Genomic DNA, 27169 nt, shown 5'->3' with positions numbered 1-27169 from the left:
CTAAAATGTGGTTGTGAAGGTCATCCAGTTCCAAAACATCCTATTCTCCAGAATACCTCCCACCAAAGCTTGCTGACTAAAATGTTGCTACCACACTGTGGGATACTTACGAAGGGGTTACAATTATTTTAAAAATGCACTAGGATATACTGGGGGGGAAAAAAGCAGGATTTTGTCTTTTGCCTTTTGCAAATGCAAAGAGTGTTTCTAGTAGCTAATTTTGTTGGACTTACAACCTACCTAAAAGCAGCAAGATTGCTATTTGTTTCCTGCAATTAAAAAGAAAAGAAAAAAACCAAAAAGAGGGGGTTTTTCTTCATTAATATCATTAAGGGCATTAGAAAATATTTAAACAGTGACATATCCAAATGGCACAAAGTACCCATATGCAATAACACTTTTGACTGTAAAATATTATTTAGCGTAATGCCTTTATTATGGGTAGGGCATGTTGCTGTGGCCCCACAAGGAGATGTCACAGAGGAAGGTGTGCCTGGGAGGAGCACTGCCTGGAGAACAGATGAACCTTGGGCCTGATGCTATTTGGCTGCTTCAGCCTCGTGTAGTAGCAAAGTGTTGGAGAAGAAGCAAGTCCCTGCTTGTTGCTGTCACTCACCATCCCCTTGTGAAGCTGGCATGAAGAATCATACTTCCAGATAACTCCCAAGGTGGCCTCTGCCTGCACTTCAGGCAAAAGGCTTGGTGGCATTGTACAGGTGACTGTTTGCTCCTGAAAATCATTACCAAGATCAGCTCCTTTCTAGCTACAGGACTGAAGATGGTCCAATCATCACATATCCTGCACAGCTCTAGTGTTCAGATTGTACTGAAAAACATATTATAATCAGTTTTGCTTCCAAGTTTTAACAAGCTTTTAGCTACATCACTTCTAATAATAGAATCATAGAATCACAGAATAGGGAGTTGGAAGGCACCCACAAGGATCCCCAAGCCCTGCACAGACCACCCCAAGAGTCACACCAGGTGCCTGAGAGCACTGTCCTAATGCTTCTTGTACTCTGTCAGGCTGGTGCTGTGACCACTTCCCTGGAGAGCCTGTTCCAGTACCCAACCACCCTCTGGGTGAAGAACGTTTCTCTAATCTCCAGGCTAAACCTCCCCTGACACAACCTCAGGCCATTGCCTCGGGTCCTGTCACTGGTCATGAGAGTGAAGAGATCAGTGCCTGCCCCTCCTCTTTCCCTCATGAGGAAGCTGCAGACTGCAATGAGGTCTCCCCTCAGTCTCCTCCAAACTAAGTAGGTGAAGTGACCTCAGCCACTCCTCATGTGGCTTCTTCTCAAGGACCTTCACTACATTCATAGACCTCTTTTGGACACTCCCTAACAGCTTCATGTCTGTCTTATACTGTGGCACCCAACACTGCCCCCAGCACTCGAGGTGAGGCTGCCCTAACTCAGAGCAGAGAGGGACAATCGCCCCCCTTTCCTGGCTGGCCATTCTGTGCCTGATGCACCTCAGGACAGAGTTGGCCCTCCTGGCTGCCAGGGCACTCCTGATTCTTTTTCAACTTGCCATTGACCAGGACTCCCAGATCCCTTTCCTCAGTGCTGCTCTCCAACCTCTCATTCTCCAGTCTGTCCACACATCCAGGGTTGCCCCATCCCAAGTGCAGAATCTAGCACAGTTGGTGACTGCCCAGACCTCAGATTTGTCAAGGTCTCTCTTCTGGGCCTCTCAATCCTCAAGGGAGTCAATAGCTCCTCCCAAATTAGTGTTGTCAGTGAACTTAGTTTCTCTTCCAGTCCTGCGTCCAAGTAATTAATGAAGATGACCAAGAGCACATGGCTGAGGATGGAGCCCTGTGGAACCCCACTAGTGACAGGTTCCCACTCTGATGTCACCCATCCACTATAATCCAGTGTACCTGATCCATGAGCCAGCTGCTCAGCAATCCATGGCGCGTTTATCCAGCTGTGTGCTGGATATTTTATCCAAAAGGACATTGTGAGACAGTATTGAAAGCTTTGCTGAAGTCCAAGATTACACCTACTGGCTTTTGGAGATAACTGTTGTAGAAGGATGTTAGGTTTGATAAGCAGGACTTTCCCCTCATGAAGCCATGCTGGCTATAACCAATGTCTGTGTCATCCAGGTGTTTTCAATACCTCTCAGAATAATCTTTTCCATGATTTTACTGGGACTGGTCTGGATGTCTTTGTAGATGGCCAAGGCAACTCAGTGAGAGATCAGGATTTGTGCTTATTCCTCTCCTCAGAGGATAAAGGAAAGAGAGCCAGGTGAAAGCAAGCACTGGGCCTTGGTAGGGCATCCAGCTAACTAAGGGAATGTGTTAGATATGTTTTCTGGAGCACATGGACACAAAGAAGTGCAGCCTGGCTGCAGGCCAGCACAACTCCATACGAGGACAAGATCATGCAGCCCAAGAGAGGAACTGGGCAGCGATCATTGAAGCTTAACTTAGTCGAGTTGCAGAATGACTCCAGGCTCTAGGAGGAGTCAAAGCCACTGAGCAATTCACCAGTCAAGCTAACACCAGCAGCTGCAGATCCTTCCACATCAATGCAACTGGGTTTGCACTGGTATAAATCATGTGCATCGCTAGATTCAGACACAGGAAAATGAGAAAGGAAGAGAAACAAAGGGCAGAAACAGAGAAAGCTCTAAAAGGGAACTTTCTTATAGACCAATCCTGAAAGCAGCAATCAGGTCTGACAATAAGGCACAGCTATGCAGTTCATTGCCACACAAGGTCACAGTTTATCTTCCCCCACCACTGCCCGCAGTGGGAGGCTCATTGTGGAGCGACGGATGCAGAGCCGAGTTGACAGCCAAACCTGGGGGATCTGGCTGTTTCCCCAGGATGGATCTGACATCCCTGGCTCTTAGGATGAAGACAAAGGGTGAAATATTATGATTGCCATTCCACAGAGGAGAACGAATAGCAGCACTGTCAAGGCTATTTGCACGGCAGGCCAGCCTTATCAGCTTGGGAATAGCAGAGTGCTATCCTGAAAAGCACGTCTAGCGAGGACACAGCTATTTCAGTAAAACTGGGGTTTGTTTTTTTTTTTTTTAGCAGTGTAACACCCTCCTGAATGCAGTGAGCAGTGATGCAGCTACAAGCAATGTTTTTGACAGTTTAACACTCACTAGCTCAGAAGCTCCTTCCCACTTGCATGGCTGTGTTAGCTGGGAATATCAGCCCTTCCCTCTCCTCACTGACATAGCCGGCCTGCTTCACCTGATTGAGACTTTGTGTGACCTGGGACAAAATACTTAGGGTAGAGTTTTACCAGAGTCTTGCTGGCATGGGCAACATGTGATTTTGTACCAGCTACAGTCACCACCTCCTTCTTTCCCACCCCACCGTGACAGCAGCAGCACCACCAGCAAATAGAAAATGCAAAGGATTTTGGTTTTGTCCTCACCATTTGGTCCAGCTCTGGCTCCTCTCCCCAGAGCCCCAACTTTCAATGTGTTTATGCTGTTGTGAAGCCTCAAGGCAGCTCTGTTTGCTTTCTTATCCCAACCAGCATGGCTCTGCAAGGCAAACCTCCAGCAATACATGGAGAATAGGAAAAAAGGCCATCTGTCACTACTGCTCACTCTGTCTGAGGAAATAATTCAAGTAGCTTCAAGTAGCTTCAGCAGAGATCTTTTGCTGTGTGACATGCATCTCCTACAGGGATTTTAGCTGACAGAATTATGTTGACCATCGCTTTTTGAATAGATACAAAATTTCCCAGATTTTGGGAACTGTCAGCCTGCAACAAATAAATGGCTGTTGTATCACTTATTTTAACATTAGTGGGGAAATGGGTTTTTTAGAGCAAATGGAAAAAAGATTATGAATTGAGAGAGAGCTGAAGAAATGGACTAAAGCAACCCAATCCTTTAGTAAAGAAATCTCTGGGAAAGTACAGACTCTTAGGATAATTAGATGGCCCTCCCTTTACTGTAACATCTGAAGGTATGTTCACACTCCCTACTCAGGGAGCTTAATTTAGGAATTATAACTACTACATTCAAATTAGTCATGAGTGACTCAGACTGTTCAGACTTGATTCCTCAGACAATGGAGAGATGGAGTTGTGACAGGCATTAGGGTACAAGCAGTCTGAACATGGCCTTGGCTGCCTCACCTTCCTTCGATGTGTTCTGACATCCCTCTGAAGAGGGAAGCGCTATTTCCATCCTACACACAGGAAAAGATGACTTTGTCTGGAGCAAGCTACCAACTTGCATGAAAAATGTCTCTTCAACCAGCTTATCTTGATTTTGCCAGCATTTACTTTGGCCAAGAGCAGCACTTTTCCCACACAAAATCCTCACCAAACTACTGCAACCATTATTCACTATAAAATTTGTTCACATACAAAAAGGTCATAAGCCCTCCTATACTGAGTACAGATATTTTAAGGGAAAAGAGAATTTAGATTTCTCAACAATGGGGATTTTAACATGTACTGCTTGCCAATATAATGAGGACATCCAACAAAAATGACTCAAGTTTTCATGTTTGAAACTAGGAAGTGTCTTGTCTACTAACATGCCAGAGTTTTCTATGGAGTGACTTGGCTTCAATTTTTGCTCTCCCTATATTATGTTAAATTAAATTGCAGGCACAATGCAACCTAAATACATACACACAAAGATATAAACTCTTTTCTTGGCATGCTCTGGAATGAAGGAATAGTGATCTTAGTTTTATTTACTCACTTCACATTGAATTTCTGGCATTTTAGCAGTTGACTCCCCATAAGAATGTTTTTTCAATCTCATTTAATCCCCAGCCCATCTCTCTTGATTGCAGCAAAGGAAATTCCAGTGTCTAAGAAATCATTCCTCTTCCCAGGAAGTGTCAGACATTAGGACTATGTGGAGGGACAAAGAGCTCTTCTGCTGACTCATCTTGGCAGCCAGATCAGGTCAGCTTTCTTAGCTCCAACACAGAGCTAGAAAAGGAGCCAGGAAAAGCTGAAATGTCTGGATGGGGAAACTAAAATAAGGAAAATATTAAAGGGCTCTTACACAAGCCAGGTGAGGTGGGAAATGGTACTTCCACCTCTTTGTTCTTACAAATATTCAACAGACAAAAATTCAACATTCAAGCCACCAAGATTTGCCTCAACAGAGAGCTTATACATGAAGCACTCAAGAAAAGCAAAGGTACAAAGGTACACCTGAGAGCTCTCCCTAATCCTGTGCACTTTTGTCTGGAAATCTGTATCACTGAAATGCTGCAGCGTATCCAAAGAAGGGCAACATGGCTGTTGCAGGGTCTGGAGCACAAGTCTTTTGAGCAGTGTCTGAGGGAGCTGGGGATGTTTAGCTGAGAAAAGGAGGCTCAGGGGGGATCTTGACTCTCTACAACTGCTTGAGAGGAGGGTGAAGTCATCTAGGGGTCAGTCTCTTCTCCTATGTAACAAGTGACAGGAAAAGAGGAAATGCCCCCCAGCTGTACCAGGGGAGGTTTAGATTGGATACTAGCAAAAATTTCTTCCCTGAAAAGGTTGTCAGGCGTTGGAACAGACTGCCTAGGGAAGTGGTGGAGTCCTCATTCCTGCAGATAGAACAGGTAGATGTGGCACGTGAGGACAAGGTTTAGTGGTGGACTTGGCAGTCCTGGGTTAATGGCTGGGCTTGAGTGTCTTAGAAGTCTCTTCCAACCTAAGTGCTTCTATATTTCTATGAAGTCCAAGATATTTATACTGAAAACTATTTTATTGCAGAACTGGGCAAGGGAAGGAACAGTGAAGAGGAGTGAAGAAGCGCTTAATTTTTTTCCAAATCTTCCATAACAGCCTTCCTGAAAGTACCTTAGCAGCTTTGTATTGGACACATTTATGCAAGCAGTTCTTCACTAAGCAAGAAGTATTCCATTTCCAGAAGCAACAGTGGTTTTCAACACCTTAGGTTCCTTGGGGGGCTGGATCCTCGGGCCTTAAAGCCTGGATTCAGAGAGAAAGGTATGAAACAATGTTTTACTGATTTACTTGTGGACTTTTGTGGAACCTTATCTCAGCCATGAGCTCAACTGGTTGTCAGTATGCAAGGCAACGTCAACACAAACTGATAAGAAAGATGAGTGAGTACACAAAAATAATCTAAGAACTCAGATGAAGTAAAGAAATTCCCACTATAGAACCTGGTTCCTTCTGCGGTTTTTGCACACAGCTGTATGAATGGCAGTGCACTCCCAAGAAAGCCTGAGGAAAGGAAAAACATCCTGAATATTCATGACAGTCTGTATTCTCATGAGCATTTGCACCTGAATACCATGTCCTGCCATCTCTGAAAGCTCTTTTCTATCGTGGGATTAGAATTGTGCTGAATGGCATTTAAGAGACCCAATGCACAGCATGAAGTTTCTCTCTGCAGAGAATCCATGGTACTGGATCCTGATTTTTTTGTGGAAGAGCACCTTTTCAGGAAATCCTTGCCAGGTGTTTCTAGCCTTCTAGTATCTAATTAGGACTTTTATCTTATTGGAATAGCACCACCTGATTTCATCTACCCCCAAAGTACCACAGGCAGTCCCAGTATTATAAAAATTACAACTCCTCTGATCTATATGTAACTTGTATCATGTGTCCTTCACTTCTATTGATTTGTGGATGTGAAAATGAAGTCTTTTTCAGACTTCATATCTTGCTGCCACAGTATAATGTCAGAAGGACACAGGAAACATTATTAATACAAAGTTTTTTACTCAAAGAGACAGGGTGTCAAAATTGTAACATTCAAAGATTAAGAAAATATTTTGGGTGTAAACAATTAGTGGAAATACCTCAACCATTTCACTGGGAAGTATGATTCATTCCTGTTAAAATAAATTGGCTACTAGTAAATATATTGCTAATCTTAACTGAAATTCACTTTTTACTGAATTGCAACTTTTGGGCAAAGCTGGGACTGGGAACAGTTCTGGGGAAACATCTGGATTCATTGCCAGGTGCTGAAATGTCAGGCTGAGACACAGGTTAACTCACATTCTATTTCTGTGGCCAATGGAATTAAATCTAGCCTTGCTTCTTTTAAGAACTCTCTCACAAAACTTATTTTCAGGTGAAAATTGGTCTTGCTTTCCATTTTGATGAATAGATTATAATAAGATTCTATTCACTTATTTTTTTGTTTTAGAGTTCTCCTGTGTCACTGATTATAAAACAAGAAGTTTTTTTTACTTTTGCAGAAGAGATACAGTTACATTGTGCAGTATTACAAATGCATCTCATTCTGTTTAAGATGAGAAATGAGCAAATTTAAGCCACAAAAGCAGGCTCTGTCCATATTTTTGGTAAATGTGGCAGCTATTTGAGTATTTTATATTTACCAAAATGTTTTCCATTTCAAACACCAGCTTTGATGAAGACAGCCTCCTCTCTGTTTTAAAGCAAGTCTACATTAAGCTCAAGGTAGCAGCTTCTAATGTTAAATATTCTTAACCACAGCAGTCTTCAGAGAGAGTTGTTTGCTGGATGCAGTTAGATACAGTGATTAGAATTTCTTTAAATACTTCCTCCTTTACCCATGAACATAAGAAATACAACTCTAGGTGAAGCATTTGAATGAACACAGAATGGGTGAGCTGGGAAGGGATTTCCAGATGTCACCTGGTCCAACCCTCCTGCTCATGCAAAGCCACCCAGACCCAGTTACCCAGAACCCTATCCAGCTGGCTTTTGAATACCTCCAAGGATGATGACTCCACAACCAGCCTGGCCAAGCTATGCCAGTGCTCAGCAATCCTGACAGTAAAAAACATTTCCTGATGTTCAGAGGGAGCCTCCTGCATATGTTTCTGCCCATTGCCTTTAGTCCTGTCACTGTGATCCACTGCAAAGACCCCGGCTTTGCATTCCTTCCACCCTCCTTCCATGTGTCTTACATGCACTGATCAAATTCCCCCTGAGCCTTCTCCAGGCTGAACAGTCTGTTCTTTCTCAGCCCTGCCCCATAGGGAAAATGCTTCACCCTTAATTGCCTTTGTGGCCCTTCTTCAGCCTCTCTCCAGCGTGTCTCTGTCTTTTGTACAAGGAGTCCAGGACAGGACACAGCAGTCAAGTGTGGCCCCACCAGGGCTGAGTAAAGGCAAAGGACCACCTCCCTTAACCTGCTGGCAGTATTTTGGCTAACGCAGACATGGATACCATTCACTTTCTGTCCTGCAAGGGCACTTTGTTGGCTCAGTTCACCTTGTCCACCAGGACCTGCAGGTTCCTTTCTGCCAAGCTGCTTCCTAGATGGATAGCCCCCAGCCTGTTCAGACAGATGGGGTTGTTTCTTCCCAACTGCAGGACTTTGCACTTCTCCTTGTTGAACTTCATAAGTTTCCCATCAGCTCATTTCTCCAACTTGTTGTGGTCCCTCTGGATAGCAACACAACCCTCTGGCATATCAGCCAATCCTTTCAAGTTTGTGTCAGCTGCAAACTCCCTAAGGTGCACTCTGCACTGTTCTGCATCATCCAGAATGTTAATGAGGATGTTAAAGAGGATTTGAGCCAGTATTGACCCTGGAGTACAGTGCTGGTTACTGGCCTCCAACTAAACTTTGTGTCACTGACCTCCCCCTGGGCCTGGCCATTCATCCAGTTTTCAGTCCACCTCACTGCCTGCTCTTACCACAACCTATTAGGATCTTATCGTGTTCCCAACACTAGATCTGTAGTTAACTACTGACTTGTCCTATTAGTGCCTGCTCCTTCTCACTCCATTTCCTCTCATCAGCAAGGTATTGTTCACCATCTGGGCCTCCATGCTTATCTAGCTTCTCTTCAGCTAAGTGGGCAATTAACCTGTTTTGCAGCTGTAAACCCATAGGTGTGGCAAGAACATTCCTCTTGGTGCCAGAAGTCATCACCTTCCATCCATCCTTTTCTCCAGAGGTTTTTCTTACCTTGATAGTGCAAGGCAGACACTGCTGTCTCCCCTGTTCCAGATGGGTTTGAGGCTCTTCAAGCTGTTCAGACTCAGAGAAGACCCTGTCTATCTCCCTTTCATGTTCTCTGGTGTGCCACCTGCTCACTGAACTCATCCAGCTGGCAGCACAGCTTCTCCAAGACAGCACACCTCTGGAAGGACAGAGGGCCATTTTTCTTGGCCTCAGAGGTCACAGGCAATCCCTGGAACCTGGGACTTGGAGACCTGCATCAGACATTTGAAGCCAGGCTGTGTGGAAGCTGTATTGGGATGGCATGGCAAGGTTCTGGTAGCAGAGGGCTACAGAAGTGGCTTCCATGGGAAGATGCCAGAAGCTTCCCCCATTTCTGACAGATGCAGCTGGGTCCAAGATGGACTTACAGCTGGCCAAGATCAAGCCCAGCAGAGACAGTGGCAGAGCCCCAAAATAACAGATTAAAAAGGGGTGTGTGTGGGGGGGAAAACTGCACCATTTCTGCCAGAGAGAGGAGTGAGAACATGAGAGAAACAGCCCACAGACACCAAGGTCAGTGGAGGGGCAGGAGGTCCTCCTAGCACTGGAGCAGAGATTCCCCTGTAGTCCCTGGTGCAGCCCATGGTGAGGCAGCTGTGCCACTGCAGCCTGTGGGGATCCATGGGGGAGCAGAGATCTCCCTGCAGGCTGTGAAGGGCCCCACCCAGAGCACATGAAGGCTGTGACCCAGAACAGGTCCCAAGGGGACCCATGCTGGAGCTGTCTGTTCCTGAAGGACTGCACTCAGTGTAAGGGATCCATGCTGGAGCAGCCCATGAAGAACTGCATCCTATGGAAAGGACTCACAGTGGAGAAGTTCTGGAGAACTGTCTCCCAAGGGAAGGAACCACACTGGAGCAGGGAAAGAATGTGAGGAGTCCTCCCCCAAGGAAAAAGGTGCAGCAGAGACAACATGTGATGAACTGACCACAGCCCCCATTCCTTGTCCCTCTGCGCTGCTGGGGGAACGAGGTAGAGCAAATTGGGAAAAAAATTAAACCCAGAAAGAAGGGAGGTGTGGGGGGAAGGTGTTTTAGGATTTAGACTTTATTTATCATTATCCTACTCTGATTTGAGGAGACTTCAAAGGGAAATGATAAAATTTCATTCTAATTTCCTGAGGTTTACATCATAATGCTGACAAGGTTGAAAAGTTCTACCCAATACTGTCACGTGACAGCAAGGCTAAAAGGAAGGAAGACACAGGCCACAGAGTTAAGACAAAAGTAGTAAATTCTAAGGTGAAACACTTTGAGAAAGCTGTTTGTATTTGAAAATTTCATAATAAGGTTAATTTCTAAAAATATTTAAATAAAATCATTTATGCAAACACATTAACCCAGGAAAAGCCAAAACTAAAACACAAACATTCAGTACGAAGATTTTTTTTTACAATAAAAATTCTTCTAGGAAGTATATTAAATATGACAAGAGGGGGAAAAATAGCATCTCACAATGTATATTCAAGGGCATTACATTTTAGAACAATGTCTTAGCCATTTATAAATGATTCATGAAGAAATTAAATATGCTATTCCATAAGAGAATAATCTAATTTACAGTTTAGATGTAAGGCTTCACCATAACATCTCATACCCTTCACCTGGATCTTTGCTTACCCAACCTGAGTGACTTGTACTTACTCTCTTACCAGAGCATGGTGGTCCTCAAACACACAGGTAGTGTTCAGGTTTACTTTTTAAGGTTCAACAAAAAAGTATTACTAGAAAATATTCTATTATTTTTTTAGTCACAATAAAAGCAAATTAAAAGCTAAAAGAAACAGTTAAGTTGTATTTGCTGGCCTAAGATTGAAGGAATGGATTAACCTACACCTTGCCAAAAAACAAGTATCTAGCAAGTATCTAGCTGCTAGTTATGTCATTGTATTGTTAATCATTGTGCACAACTGGGAGGACACCACAATTCCAAATCACAGACTACAAACACAATGCATCCTTTAAAAAAATTACATAATTTCTGTGAGAAAACAGCTGGGGGAAAAAAATCATGACAACTATCCATCTCCACAGCTATCATATGTGTAAGAACTATTTGCCTTACAGAGCTCCAGTTTATCCAAAATACTGAATATACTACTGAAAACAGCAATATCCCTAGTCTCCTTATGCATCAAGTACAAATCAGAGAAAAACACTGCCTCAAAATGCTCATTTTTAACCACAAAACAATGCCAGAAAACTCTTATTTGGACAGCAACACATTTACCTGGTCTTGCAGTTAACGTATTTATTCTGCAGACAACAGTCACAAGTGCTTACTAAAAATACAGATATGTTTCCTAAAAGTAAAGTGAGGCTTCAAGATGACAAAGCTTTTGTAACAGTGCAGGGTACAAATTCTCAGTATGAAGACATTCAGAAGATTTGTTGCTCAAAGAGGATCTTTTCAAACCCAGGTGGAGGTGTATGATAAAATTCACTGAACTGACAATCCAGAATGGCACTGTCATCAACTGCAGAGGAGAATCAAAAATAAGGAATTAGAGAAGGAACACTAACAGTTTTGATCCTCTTTTAAACCATCTTAATAACCTGTAGACTGTGCTTAAACCACAAAGAATTTCTTCAATATACCCATTACATATACACAATTAAAATAAATCTCTTCAATGAATTTGGTAAGGCCTTAAGCCAGGAGAGCAAACCATCTCTCTTTTCTGCTGTTTACTCGGTAATGGTTCCTCAGTGAAATCAATGAGAATGTCTAATTTCACTAGGAGTGTTAGCAGAGCTTCAGGCTATTGATTCCAAATTTTCTACTCCATTTCTCCAGAAATCTACAGACTAAGGCTCCTACCAGATAAACCTTGCAGGGATGTCCCCTCTTCACGTGCATATTTTTCTGTTCCTAATTCTGTTGGAGTTTCACCTGTCTACAGTGGCTTTCTGGAGGTTTACAAGGTTTCACCATGTCTGCAGCAGTGGTATCAAACCATCAGTTTTGGCAAATGATGCAAAGAGAGCTTCTTTGACTGCTTCTTGAAACTGGAAATAATTGTGGTTTTTTTTACAGAACTTCTCCCTGGTTTTGACCCCCTGCATAATCTACCCACCTACAACAGTACTTTCAATGTAGAATATAAAAAAGAAACTGATGAGTATTTTCAGAGCAACACTTTTGTGTACTTCACTAGCAAACTGAAACACCCACCTAGTCAGAAAAGCAAGGTCTGTTTCAAAGACAACTTCTGAGATGAACCTGGCAGAACATCAACATTAGTTCAAACAAGAAAAGGTTCATCTCCGTATTTTGGAACTTAACTATCTCAGAGACAAGGCTGGAATTTTTCCCCCCTAGGCTTTGTGAAAACTCCTATCAGTGTGTTTGTACAGTTCTCTAGTACTTACACAGTGTTTATGTCTTGCTTCCATTAAAGTGCCTGAGGTACAGCTGCTGTACGGAATAACCTTTAAGTCCATTTTTTTGTTTTATCTGCTCAAGCTTGACACTGTGTTTGCCTGATCTGCCACCTTCCTCTTAAAAAGATATCTTTAGTTCTAGTCTGAATAGAGTAAATGTTTGAGAAACTCTGTTCTGTATAGCCAAATCCTTCCACAGGACTAGAAGCTCACATTAAATTAAGGACACTTGAAGTTTATACCAAGTAAGTAGTGTAAAAAAACAACCTGCAGGCTTCAAGTTATAGCTACATGTAGGAGACATGATAATTATAATGAAATTATGCCCACTTGTGGAAGAAGACCCAAAGAGCCTGGCAATAAAAGGTCACTGCATTCTCCAGGCATGGAACTTCTTGAGTCAGAGAAAAAAGATTAACAGTAGGGTAACATGCCACCGAGTATTTTCTGAAAGCAACCTTCATTCTTCATGCTGTGTAAGACCCCTACCAAAAGACAGGAGGATGCAGCCTCACAGTAACTCTGCTGCTGCTGACGATGATGAAGGTTTTGCACGAGGAGCTGCCGCCACAGCGTTTTAGCGGCGCCATCAGGTGGCTGAAGGACACATCACAGCCTGGCCATGTACAACCATTCCGCCCTCAGGGCTTGAAGCAAGGGATTCACCAGCTACATTCACAGATTTCAAAGACTCTACAATCAACTGGTGTGTTTTCTTCCTGTTCGTAAAACTCCGTATCAATCAAAATGTATCAAGATATAAATGGGAACATGCCAACAGTTCGTTAGGAGCCCACCATGAATTAAAAATTATCCCTATCATGCAGCTAAGGGTTATCCTTACAACCAAAATTATTTTGGCTACTATTTAAATGAGGCTCAGATAAACTGGAGTTCCTGGAGCAGGTCCAGAGGATGGTGATGAAGATGATGAAGGGACTGGAGCACCTCTCCTATGAGAAAAGGCTGAGGGAGCTGGGTCTGCTCAGTCTCAATAGGAGATGACTGAGAAGGGACCTCACCAATATCTGTGAGTATCTGAAGGGAGGGTGCCAAAAGGGTGGATCCAGGCACTGCTCGGTGGTGCAGAGCAATAGGACAAGCAGCAAAGAGCAGAAACTGCACAGGAAGTTCAGGAAAACACAAACAACAATTCTATTGCTATGGAACACTGGTGGCATTTATGAAGTATGAGAAATTAAAAGGCATAAATATCAAGCTTCACAGATAAATCAGATTAACCCACAAGTCTGCCATCTGCTTAATTTTTTTTTTTACCTGGCAACTTTTAGACTGAGTGCAGCAACTCCCCAGCTTGCTGGATGTGGACACTATAAGCAGTGAGTAAGCAGTGCTCTTTTCCCTATTAAGCAGCATTAAAAATGAGTCAAAAAAATTCTTTTATCATTTCCTAGGTTTAAATTTTCAGGTAATTAATTGTTGTAGTTGCCAAGAATAGATGATTGATGTGTGTTACATTTAAGTCAGAAGAATACACAGCTCACAAAACAGAACTAAATGAAAATATCTTCCATAATGTGAAACAGTTTGAAAATCTCTGACTTACCATAGACCACTGGATATACAGTCCCCCTGATTCCTGAAGCTGGGCAATGCATGTTCTTGCCATTTAAATATACATTTAATTCTACATGGTCATATGTAATGCCCTAGAAAGTATAGAAAATTAACAAAAAAAAAAAAAAGCATCAACAAGTTTATACACATAAGACTGCTACTTAGCTTTCTTAGCCATAGGCAGATTTTAACACCATTATGCAAACCACAGCATCCTAGAAAATCTCACTTGACATATCCTGCCAAAGACTAGAAGTTAATAAGTGACCAGTAACATATGTATTTTCAAATACTCAGGATTCCTTAATGCCCATTCCAACTGGGATGCAGCACAGTAATGCACAATACATTCCACATCTTACTGAGTTAACAGAACAAATTTCCAAACTTCACCACGTTAAAGAAACACAAGATGTTCAGTGATTTTGAGTATGAGAAGGAGTATTGCAGTCTTCTTGTTTGTATCTTCTCCCTGTAATAACTTTAATAAATAACGATGCTAGGAACCAAGTTCACCCTTCCATACCTCCATATGGGAACCTCTCTAAGCTCATTTACTCTGCTGGCAGCAGCAGACCGTGGTTTCACACACAACGCTATAAATATGCTGACCACAGGGCAGAAAGCAAACACTAACAAGATAGTAACTTACTCATCTGTTAGCTAAAGGGCTTCCCTCACTGCTTTGGTATGTCTGAGCGTGACAATTTGTGAGCTCAGGCAGGACTTCAAAAATTTGTTTTCCTGACAGAACAAAATAACTTGATACTTATGGAAATGAGGAAGTTAACAGTAACACATCAGTTGTGTTTTTTGTGATTAGCTGAAGCTGTTCAGATCACACTAGTTCACCAAAGCCTGAAACAAACTGCAACCCTTCAAAAAACAATTTCAGAAGGGGATTAAAAGACCAGTATTGTATCTGAGGGTTAAGGGTGGAGTTATCACCCCTAGCTGTTTGCAGCTTCTAAAGATGGCATTTCTAACCATGGCTATAAGAGAAGCAAGTTACCCAGTGTGAAAAAGTAGGGGGGATAAATGGTCTCAATTTCATTGCATTGCTCTCATGTATTTTTGAAAATACCTAAGAGGACATGGAGAAAATGACAGTACTAAAAAAACAGCACTTTGAACAAAGTCACTTAAGGATGTTTTGAGAAACCTGAAATAGTAAGGTACAAAAAATTAAAATTTTCCCTCAATCATTTTTCCAGGGAACATTACCCCCCCTCCCCACTCAATATCCCCCACAAACTACAAAAGTGTAGCTAAAAATACAATTAATTTATCACCCAGGACCCATCTCTGCCCTGCTCTGTCTTTCTAATCATTAACCAGTTAGCTAAGGGTTCTTGAGTTCAGCTGGGCATGGTGCATAGACATGTAATGCATTCCAGCACATTATTTGTTCAGGCAGATCCCACGTCAAACAACATAAGATCCTCGTGATGGGAATTGTCAGTCAGGTAGATACTGAAATACAGCACCAGAAACTATTTCTCAAACCCTGGTCAAGTCCATCCCTAATTAGGAACCTATCAATACCAAGAATGAAGTCCACCCATGTCCAGGCTGCTGATTCATTCAGAGATAACAGGAATTTATATCCCAGCACTTTCCAAACTGAGAGATACAAACTGAACAATTTGACTTAAAACAGAGCTGTAAATAAGAGGCATTTAGGTGAGGAAGTAAGAAAGCCTTAAGAAACTCACCACCACATCACCCTCCTGAGGAAGGCTGTTTGCTGGTAGCCTATTTTTCTCCTCATTGTTATAGTAGAGAGCTCCATCATTTCTTATCACCAGACTGTGGACATCTCGACCAAGTGGTATTTGATTCAAGTTTGCTTTCTGGGTTGCAACTCCTATACCCCAAATCCCTAAAATGTGATATTAACACAGTAAGAAAAAAAAAAGCCATGTTATTTTGAAGACTGACTGAAGCAGGACAGCATAAAGAATTTGTTTTCTAACTAATGCCATGATGGCACTACCAGTAGATATCTCCTATTGTGGGTTAGCTCTGGCAGCTAAGCACCATCCAACCAGTCATTCTCTTTCCCCAGCCCACTCAGGCCCTCGTGGAATGGAGGAAGAGAAAAGGAAGAGTAAAACCAAGAAAGCTTGTGGCTAAAGATAAAAATTGTTTAGTAAGTAAAGCAGAAGTGAAAGAGACAACAAGAAAAAAGTGATGCAATGGCAATCACTCACCACTTTCCAGGGGTAGACTGATGCCCAGCCAATTCCCAAGTAAAAGATGGCTAATCTCCCTAAATCCCCTCCTCTCCCATTTATTCCTGAACAAGACAGGTGCTATGTGGTATGGAATATCTTGTTGGCTATTTTGGGTCATCCACGTGATTTTATCCCCTCACAAGCTCTTATGCAACCCTAATCGTACTCACTGGAGGGGTAGAGTGAGAAACAGACAAGGTTTTGATGCTGTGCAAGCTCTGCTCAGCAACTGCTAAAGTATTAGTGTGTTATCAGTATTGTTTTGTTATCAGTATTGCTTTCATCACAAATCTAAAACACACAACCACAGGAGGTGCTATGAAGATAATTAACTCCATCCTGAGCAGACCCAGCACAAGTAGCCACAGGAGACTGAAGACAAACAGCATCTATCTTGAAAATGAAGGTTCTCTGAGAAAGCGAATTGTAACCACTCAGCTTAACTTTCATCCCCAGAAAAACATTGAATACAAACTCTGAGGCTGTAGGTGGACACAAAAATTAAATCCAACTAGCATGGATCTGTAAACAACAAATTTTCCTTTTTCAGCTAGTTGGACTAGTCTTATGGAAAAAAAGAAAGTGTTAATGTTACAGACCTAGATTTGGTAATAATTTTGAAACTCATACAACACTGAAATAGTCAAATGATGAAAACATGGTCTAGACAGTTACAGCAATATGAAGGCACGAGTGGTTAGAAAACTATTCCAGGATTACTCATCAGCAGCACCCTGTCAAATCAAAAAAGATGACTCAAGTGTGGTTTGAGGTTTTGCATTGAATGCACAAGGTCAGATACTGTTGTGTATTACCATCAATTACTTGCATAACATGACAATGTGTTGATTAAACGTGCTGCCAATCCCAGCTTGACAGGACTGCAAGCTCTTGAGAGGTTTAAAGTGACTAACTAGTTAGAGATAAAGAAAGTGCATCTGTTTTTATTTAAATATGAAGAAGAGCAGGTAAGTAGGAACAGTAAGTGGCACAAATACAGTAGTGGCTTGGTAACCAGCTCACAAACACTTGCTGAGTGTGAGTGTGCTCTACTGATGTGGAAAACTTCTGGATGTGTGGCATGTATAAAACAGATGAGGTAATCTACTGCTGCTGCAGCTGAAGCAGAACATCCATTTTAAGCACTGTACCTCAAGATAAATTAGGCTGACTAAAGATATTGTAGAAGAAACAACAAAAGCAATCAAAAGTGTAAAAATTTTATCTATAAGGTGATAATGAAAAAAAACCCCAACAAACTGGGACTTTTTAGTCTAGAGAAGACTAAAATGAGGCAAATATGTAAGAAACTTATTTTCAAAAGATGAAACTGTAGAATAATTTATTCTAACAGCAAGAATGAAAAGGTAAGAGTTTGATTCAACTTCAAAAAACTTTATAATAGTCAGGGTGACCCCATAGATAACCTCTAATTGACTGTGCAGGGATAAAGTAAATCTTAGATTTCCAGAAGTAAGTCTTCCACAGTTCTCCTGCCTTGGGGCACAGGAATAGAGGAAAAAAGGCACACAGAAACCAGCAGAGTTTATCTCTCATGTTTCTCAAGTGTTAAGAACATGGATAGACTGTCTGAATAATGACCATAGATGAACAACACCTGCAATGGATTTTTCCCAAAAAAAGGACAATAAAATTGCCAAGTTAAATTGGATATGGGCTTACATGTAGCTCAAACTAACCAGCTAGCTGTACTGCAAGGTGTTGTGGGCAGATCTGTGTACATGCTGCCTGCACTCTGACCCACCTGAAGGCAAACAATTCTTATCCAAAAAGTTTCAGCATCAAGCTCCAGCTGGTACATAAGGCCTGCCTCAGGACTAACACTTCCCTTCTTCTTCCCTCCCCACACACACTTCAGGAAAGCACAGCTTTATTTTCAGAGTGTCTGCTAGCAGCTTTTAAAAATACAGGCTGACTTTTCATGCCAGAATGCAGGCAAGCCTGGAGTGCTCTCTGTAGTAGTGAAGCTGACTGTATTTGTAGGAGCAAATAAAGGAACAAGGTGCTGAAAGGCTCCTCTGGATAAGGCAGTGTCAGAGTAAGTGCTACACACTTGATCTGAAGAGCAAAGGGTAGCACAAGGAGTGTTACCCTTGCTTGGGCTAACTGTGCCTGCTAAGTGCAAATGAGGGTAGACAAATAGATACAAATATCACTGGATAAACTGCACTCCTTAAAAAATACTCCATAGCTACAGTGTTTTATGTGGTCATAAGCATTTATTGATGAAAAATAATTTCTAAAATATGCCACCTGAAAAACATGCCTATAACAGCATACAGAACAATGTGGGGGCTTAGAATTTGCACTCCTTTAGTAATACCCTTACTATTATTTTTAATATTTTAGAGTCAGAATTAAAAAAGAAAAAAAAAAGAAATTTCCTTTCACACAGTAACTTATAAATCTCTCTAAAGTTCACAAGTTCAAGGATGCAATTAGAAAGATGCATGTGCTGAGCCTTTGAGATACTGCCACCAGCAGGCAATATAACACACCTCCCAAGTTTAAAGTTGTGTATTTTTTGCTGACTAACCTGTGGACTGGATTTTAAACTCAAAATAACTCTTGTTCTGATGCAAAGGTGCATTTGCTAAGCATCCTCCCGTGCCACATATTCTTCTGCCATTTTTAACAATGACAACATCCGTTCCTGCAAATAGAAAAAAAGAAACCCACAGAACTTCAAAACATTTTAGAAACCTGAAAGCAGCCCTCAAAAGCCCTAAATATTGAGACCAGGTTTTGTTACTTCTGCTCCAAGTAAAAGCTTCATTAGTCTGTGAGAAATATGATGATGGGCTGTACTTTGAAGCAAGAGAAGGAAGGTTGTTTACAGGCTAGTTCATCTTTCCACTAGGGTTTATTTATTTTAAAACTATCAGCTGATCTAATTTTCACCTCTCGGGCTTTATGGCACCATGCTGATTACCACCTTTGCTTTAGCCACATCAAAAGCATAACTTACAATTTAGTCAGAAAGGGTTCACTGTGAGACCAAAGCCCTGTACTCTGTTCTCTAACATCCGACAAAAAGCATTCTGCAACAAGAAGGAAAAGCATATCGGGTAGAAATGATTGATGATGGAATTGCAAGGTGTTTAGTTAGTCTCTGAAATATTAGAAATGTGCCTGCCAATACAGAGAGGAAAAAATTCTCTGCTAAGCTTTCCTTCTCCATTGGAGCACTTCATGGCCAAGCACATGGCTGTGGCTAACAATTGTGCCCGAGCACCGGACCGCACCTATTCCTCCCCAGCTCTCTCCCGGCTCTGCTGCTGCTGGCCCAGATCCCCTCTGTCCTCAGCAAAGCCCGGGCACGGTTCTGTGGACAGCTCATGCTAAGGGTAATCCCCAAAAGAGCAGCAGTTACGGGTAAGACACTGCACGGCCTGGCTCCTTCTCCATCCCCACTGCCGTAACTGGAGGTGGAGTCTCCGGCCCTGGAGATGTTTAAGGAAAGGCTGGATGTGGCATTAAGTGCCCTGGTCCGGCTGACGTGGTGGCGTTGGGGCACAGGTGGGACTCGATGACCTCAGAACTCTTTTCCAGCCTCACCGATTCCGCGGTTCTGCGAGCTCAGCCCCTCGGCTCTGAACCAGCCGTGCCCACCCTGCCACGGCAGCCCCGCCGAGCAGCCTGCCGCCCTCAGCCTCCTCACACACTCACTGCGCCCACCAACTTCAGTTAAACACGAACTGCTTTAAACCACACCCAAACCACGCTTCCTCGGTTTAAAAACCTGCCAATTCCTGCTATAGAAGCAGCCCCAAGGCGACTTTTCCAGCGGTTACCCCCCGTGCCGCGCTCCGGGGCTGCTGCCCTGCCCGCCAGGGAGCCGCCCGCCGGCGGCAGCGCCCCTGCCCCGCTCACCCATGCGCTGCGTGTCCAGGTGCACGGCCGGCATCTCCTTGAGCGGAATGTGCCCGGCGCCGCCATCCCGGCACCAGGAGAAGCAGCAGAACACGGAGGCGGCCATGGCTGGCCGCACCCCCCGCACCGCGCAGGCCCAACGGCCGCCGCCGCACGGCCCCGCCCCGCCCCGCCGCGACATGGCGGGCGGGGAGCGCCGGGCCGAGCGCGGGCTAAAGTGAAATTAAATTAAATTAGGAAAAAAAATAAAAATCAACATAAGCGTCCCGTCCTTCCTCTGGAAATTAAAATCTAGTGGACAACGAGTGCAGCCCCTGCTGATCTCTTTTTCCCGCAGCTGTCGCCGTGGCGTGAGGCGGCCGGCGCAGCCTCCTAAAGGACGTATTGTACGTATGTACATACATATAAAGTATCTATGCATAATGTACATGCATAAATGTATCTGTGCATATATACATGTGTATATATACATCTATGCACATGTATATATGCATAGATACATTCATGTATCTATGCATATATACATATATAAAAAAAGAGGGCATTGATTGGCATCAGCGAATCTCACACGTGGGAAGGGACTCCTTCATGGAAATTTACTGCTCAGTTATTCCTGGCACCAAGTAACAAGAACCCCGTTTGTTTTATGTCCTTTTTCATTTTTTTCCCCCCTCCACCTTTCTCTTTTTTAATTTTTGGAAAACTCAGACGTGGCTGACTGAAATGAAAGGTTCACGCAACCGGGCCTGCAGGTGCACCTGTGAGTTGCGCTCTCTCCTTTTCCAGACCTTTGCCCTTCCATCTCCGAGTCTTAACCCCGAGTGTTTGAAGAAGTACACTTTGCTCCTAGAGTACTTCTTAATGTGCTCAAAACCTCTCCTAAATTCACTCAAATTCAACTGCCATGACTGCTACATTGTGCTATCACTGCACTTATTATTTTGTTTTGAGGCCAGCTTTGTGTCCCTCTCACAGAGGTGGAATACATACCACCTAATAAAAGCGCTGTAACATGATTTGTGGTCCCTGGGTTACAGGAGCATTTCTATGTCTATTTCTGCATTCATACTGCACACACAGCATCCAGAGCAGGACCCACAAACTGGGCTCCAACAAACACAGTAAATATTGATAACATGGCTATGGAAGCCTACCTGTGCCCACTTCACATTTTTATTTACCTACAGAAAAATATCAAATAAATGTGGCATGGGCTGCTGACGTAGAATGTTTTGCAGATAGCAGGTAATTTGATTATTTTCATCTGAAGGCTTCTTTATCTCCAAACCAGTTTGGAGTGATATTGTTGTTTCTCATTATTTCAATGTATTATTATGCGGCATTTCACCAAGAAGGCTCCCTTAACATTTTATTACAGTATGAAGTATGATGTAAGTAATGTGACCCATGTGGTGCTATGTTATCTGTCTTGTGGGGGCCAGGGGGTTAATCCAGATATTCAGAAATCCTTGTTAAAATAAACTCTCATAGCCACAAATCTCTTACTGGTCTGGATGGGCTGTATCAGTCACACTTACCCCCTTTTACTTGAAACATGAGGTGAAGTGCTGTCTTTCTCAAAATCGTGCCTAAAACCAATCTGATTTTAAGAGCAGCTCTAAAATGTTCTTCCTTTTTTTTATTGGACTTACTGTTACAGCCCATAAACATTTGGGGTCAAGAGCTCACTTCCTTAAAATATGCCAAATGGGATTAGTCTTGAACTTCCAAGAAGTAAATATTAGGTGGAAACTGATGTTTATTTATTTCATATGGAAGGCATCGGGATTCTTACTGGTAGCTTGTTGTTCACAAATTTAGTCTCATTTAAGTCACTGTGGGATTTTTATTGCCTGTGGGTTTGTTACAGTAAATGCTAAAAGATAAACATTAATATAGTTTTAAAAAGAAAAAAAAAAGAAAATAAAAAGAAAACTTAGCTAGAGATTTAAGCTCTAAATGACTTTCTTGAAGGATGAGGTGAACAGTTGCAGCAGGATAGCAGTGTATTTGTAAATGTGCTTGTCAGGCTGTTTATAGTGTGTGAGCACCAAAAGCTTTACAGTGCACAAAGAACTGCCCCAAAGAAATGAAGATCTTGCCTTCAATATGTAGAAGTATAATTGTGCTTGCTAATCAAGGGTTAATTCAGCTTCTGCCTTACTTGAATGTTCATTTCTTTCACTTGGGGTGGCCAAGTATTTTGGACCCTCCCACACTGGATGCAAAATTATGCTCAGCATGCCTAAACATGTTTGCTGCTTGCAGTGTTTTAACTTTATTTCCTTGAACAGTAGCAGCAGAAACATTTTGTCTGGGAACCATGCTAGTAGAACACAACCACTCCTATCCATTTCACAAATGCAGACTTATTTGGAGGACCTGCTGAAGGAAAATGATGGTCATTGATTTGTTTCATTCTCTGGCTTAGAGCTTCATTCACAAAATACAACTGTCTCTCATTAGCCCTGCAAAGTACATCTACTGGCTTCAGACAAGTATGTTTCAGAAAGGTTCCCTGATATGCCAAATTTGCAGGAGAGGGCAGCTCTCTCCCATTGTGGCAGCACACATTACAACAGTGTAATACATGACTAATCTGTTCTCAGAGAAATAATTCCTCTTTGTCCTGCAAGTAGAAACCAATCGGACTTGCTTCTCCGCTGCCGCGTGCTTTGTGGAGGCATTTACACCTGTGAAAACCAATGTAAAAAAGTAGTTATTATGTATGTTGGAATGGATTTAGTAATGTCTCCATGCAACTTGCACAGAAGTAAATGATGGTGCAGAACTGGAAAATCAAGGTTTGTTTATTGAAAGCAGTCCTTCCACTCCCAGGGTCAGGTCTGTGGTTTGGAAGATGATACAGACAAGGTCTCAGATGAAAAACAGGTTGTGCTTGTACTTTTGAAATCTTCACCATAATGTAGTTCTTGTGAGGATTAACTTTCTGTAGGAACTCCTCTGTTTTACACAGTTAATCTGATGCTTGCCAAATCATAGAAGAAATTACATATGGAAATTAATTTTGTTCCTTGTTGTTCTCTTTGTTTTGGAGGTCATTTCTCCCTTCCTCTTTATGCAATACAAGCAAAACCCACTGGAGCAGAGCTTTGATCTATAGGCAGTCCCAAACCTCATTAAAACTGACAGGGATGCTGGCCATGCTTTGTTCAGGAAGGAGCAATTGAGTACTTTTATGGCATAAGATAGCTAAAACCGAGAAACTGCTGCCCATGGCACAGGGGTGCATGGCCAAGTGGTGCTAAGATGAGCTAACTTGTATGAGCAAGCACTAATTTGGGGAAAGTCAGGGAGACTTTTCTAGGGACTGCTTGTGAGTGCAGCAGCAAGAGCAGATTGGTTGCAGCTGTGTTTGCCTGTGTGCATGTCCGGGACCGGAAACACCACGCAAGAGCCAGCAGACAGTGGGAGAAGCAGTGGTGTATGGCCCTGAGAAAAAGCCAAGGGACAGCTTCTTCTGGGCAAGCATCCTGGCTGGAGCAGCAAACTTGGACTGCTGTACAGTTCTCCCTCCCATTTGCTTCCTCTGCGTGCAAGGAAATGGGACGTGGCTGTACATTCTTTGTAAATAAATAGGATTTCGCTAAGGAGCTGACTGAATTCATCATTGATTCCCCCCCACGTCCCTCTGCAGAAAAATCTGGCAAAGTGCTGAATATTAGTTAACTCTGTAGGTCAAAGTTCTGTATGCAAAACTACAGAGCTTTTCAGGACTGCTAAAATAGTCAGCAGAGACCCTGCAGATATCAAGGCAGACTCTGAAATTCAGACCTTAAAACAGCAGTTGATCATTTCAGTTGCTGATGATCCTTCATGGATTTTTAATGCCTAGTATTTCTACAATCCATATTAAAAGTAGCTTTTATGGAACAATAACAAGAAACTGCTTTCTCTGATCCCTTGTTTGGAATGTTTAATATAGTCCAGATGTATCTGTTGAAAAGAAATGTAGTTAGATACAGTATAGTTGTGAAACATTTATATATCAGTAAGGTGTTTGATATGTGGAGCTGTTTTGAATAATTTATTCATTTTCGTTACCTTGTGGTAGCTTCTTATCAAGCTGCTCTAGGCTCTTGCAGATTTATGTCCATATTTAGGTACCCACAGTGACTACATTATCCACCTCAGATTGAGAGTATGCTTACCCCAGCACAGCTGAATAAAGGAGAGTCCTTCAAGAAGTCTCTGTCCTGAAGCTGGAGTGTATTCTGTGTGTCTGACACCTCTGTAATGGGACGTGAAGCCTTAGTGGGAAGGCAGGTTTGCAGCCAAGGCTAAGACTGTAAAATGCCCTCAACTCACCTCTTTTCATGGAGCTTCACCCCAGGAGACAATTAAAATCCAACAGGTCTTTGGTTCAGAGGTGCTTCACTGATGTGGAATACAAATTTGGGAGGAAAAAAATGCTGCTTTTAACTCCAGCTATATTTATCAATCAGTTCTCCTCCAGCAAAGCACAGCGGGTGCCTGGAGCCTGGAATGAGCAGCTGGTGTGGCCGAGGGCAAGGCTGTGTTACTTTTGGCAGCAGTGCTGGCAACAGCTCGCTGGGAGCATTTGTGAAATTATGGCCTGTGGAGGCACTTCTGGTTTATGCTGACGTGTGTGCAGGCTGCCACCGAAACAGGCCCTCTCACTGGTGTTTGTTTGGCTGCAGGATCAGCTGGCTGCCAAAATTGATCCTGCTGGAAACTTCTTTTCTTTTTCTTCTTTATTTTTTTTTTTTTTTTTTTTTTTTTTGTTAGTTTTCAGCTCTGTTGGCAAGCTGATCTGGCTTAACATGTGGCTGCATGAGTGTTGTAGCCAGCAGAGAGGAGGCCTCAGGAAAGCATGACTAAGGAAAGGGGAAAGGAAGGAATGATGACTTTTGCCAGTAGCACAGTCTTGTCTTGGCTTAACCCCCTGAGAATCTGCCTGTCAGGGTAGAGTTACCTGTTACAACCTGAGTCACGTTAATGGCTTGCTGCCACTGGATGAGGAAAATCTTACTCCTCTTTTCCTCGCTCTTCTGACGTTAGACCTGGTGATTGTCTAATCTTGCGTTGGGCTGATTTAACTTGTTGAATCAGCACAAAACTCACCTCAACAAAGAGAAGGGAATAGTGTTCTGCTGACTGAGTGGGTGGAATCAGCTCAGTAGAGCATCTGCAAAGGCTGGCAGAGCTGGGACAGACAAGGGGAGTAGGAGCTGTCAGCTCTGAGGTCGCCGACTGAACCACAACTCTGAGTTTCAGTCTCAGAAATTTCCTGGCATAGTGTTTATTAGAAGAGCCATGATCTGGGTTCTCTCTGTAGTTTAAAGATGACAGCAGATGAATGCCCTTTGTCTTACAAAAAATATGGTGCTTGTCTTGAAAATCTGGAAATTACCACTATTGTATAATTCCTTCCAAATTTCTACCCCTGTATTTTCAACCCTCCCATAACTAAGTGGCATTTATCCTAACACCTCCTTTCAAGCTGTGCCTCTCCTTTGAGCCTAGATTTCCCTTGGCTTTGTTTATGTATTACTCCACAGATCTACAAATGCTCTTTTCCATCAGCCACAGCTTTTCTCTGAAGCTTCCACAACCAGCCTTTGACGCTGCCTTGGGAAGACACTGTGCTCTTGGATGCAGGGATGCAAGCTCATAAACAAACTGCTACTGAAAGTGCTGCTATTGAAGCTGAGTTAAAAAGTATAGAAAGATGGACTTACAGTTGTGTGTGACTCAGATAAGAAATAGAAGAGTGACCAAATTCTATTTGATTATGCTCAGGACAGCTGTGAGACACTTAAGTAGGGTGCTGGCTGGGCAGTGTTTCTGTGCACCAAGCACAGAAACCCTGCTGTATGTTTGCCCAGAAGTTTAAGCTTTCCTCTTTGACAGAAGAAATCAAAGGCAAGGAGGGACAAGAACATTTTCAAGTGGACCTAATGAAGAGGCATTATCCCAGGTGGGCAGGCAACCACTCTTCCACCCATTCAGCTCCTTCTTCATTCATAAGGAGACCAGCCCAAAGAACAAATAGAAAACAAAACACACTCTAAAAATATATTGGGGGGCAAATGTTATACCAAAAATATATGGAAATAATGAGTGAGAAATCTAAAATGCCATGTTGTTGTTAATCTTTAACCATAAAATTACAAAGATTAACAGGACCCAGAAATTTTTGATATAAAAGTGGCTGTTGGGTATGTGTAGACAAGGAGTACTCAGCAAATGTAAATGCACAAGCACTGGGATATCAATTGAAAGCAGCTTAGGTGGCTGAGGGAAACTGCCTGGAATTACTTGTTTTTAATAAACAGCAAACAAGATGATGGACAATTAGAAACAAGCAGGATGTTGAAATACATCTGAAGGTCTCAGTTGCTTTTGTGCTGCAACTCTACCTGCTGGCGCTGTTCTCCAGTGGATAGTGGAAGAAATGCCTCAGTGTGTAAGCACTCTCAAAGGGATTTTCAAAAATGCTTGTCCCGGGTCAAACTGTTCCTATTGAGTTCAGCTGAGCAGGCAGGCCAGCTTGTGTGGGGCAGCAAGGAGAGAAGGTGAGGAGCAACTGACTGCAGTGAATTGGGGAAGCATAACCTTATAGTTCAGTAACGTTATTGAATGGCTTTTAAGATCCAGATTCCTAAATAATGAGAAGAAATATGTCAGATGTGCAAGGGAGCTTCATTTGATAGAAATACAATTTGTGATGTTCCTTGAGTGAGTAGTCCTGGAGGTGAAGAGTCTCCCCTGTGCTGATGAGTCACGGGACTGCAGTGGGTACAGAGTAGGGGAGTGGGTGCAGAGTATGTACATATGAGAACAGCTTTTGATGTAGTATTTCACAAAGTCTAACTTGAAAATAAGTTCAGTTTTACTTTGATATGAGACCTGTTCTGTTAACTGAGAACTATCAGAACTGCAAAAGAGATACCCAACACAAAGGTCCTCTGACATCTCAGCACTTCCAGATTCAGTTTCATAGTCCTGTAACTAGAATGCTCTTTCAAGTAGACATGGGATCTCTTCTGCTCCATTTCCCTGGGACCAGTCAGTGTTTTATGGAAAAGCTGCACTGGTTTTACAGGCCACGTTAAATCTCGAAGAGATTCACCAGCTGGAAACGGTATAACCAGTGTGTTCAAGCAAATA

General features: G+C 42.7%; 1 protein-coding gene across 1 annotated transcript; it reads right to left on the bottom strand.

The window, feature by feature from the left end:
* Positions 1-10172: 10172 nt before the first annotated feature.
* SPRYD7 (SPRY domain containing 7) lies at positions 10173-20149 on the bottom strand. The gene is made up of 5 exons (XM_058825226.1): positions 20015-20149; positions 18678-18794; positions 15599-15765; positions 13873-13975; positions 10173-11398 (listed from the first exon to the last, which is right to left on the bottom strand). Exons 1-5 carry the CDS (start codon positions 20118-20120, stop codon positions 11301-11303), a joined length of 591 nt encoding a protein of 196 aa, XP_058681209.1. The 5' UTR covers positions 20121-20149; the 3' UTR covers positions 10173-11300.
* Positions 20150-27169: the final 7020 nt, after the last annotated feature.

The sequence above is a fragment of the Ammospiza caudacuta genome, chromosome 2, assembly GCF_027887145.1.
Source record: "Ammospiza caudacuta isolate bAmmCau1 chromosome 2, bAmmCau1.pri, whole genome shotgun sequence".
Lineage (NCBI taxonomy): Eukaryota > Metazoa > Chordata > Aves > Passeriformes > Passerellidae > Ammospiza > Ammospiza caudacuta.
Note: the sequence above shows the minus strand (reverse complement) of the source record. Positions and strands in the feature narration are given on the sequence as shown.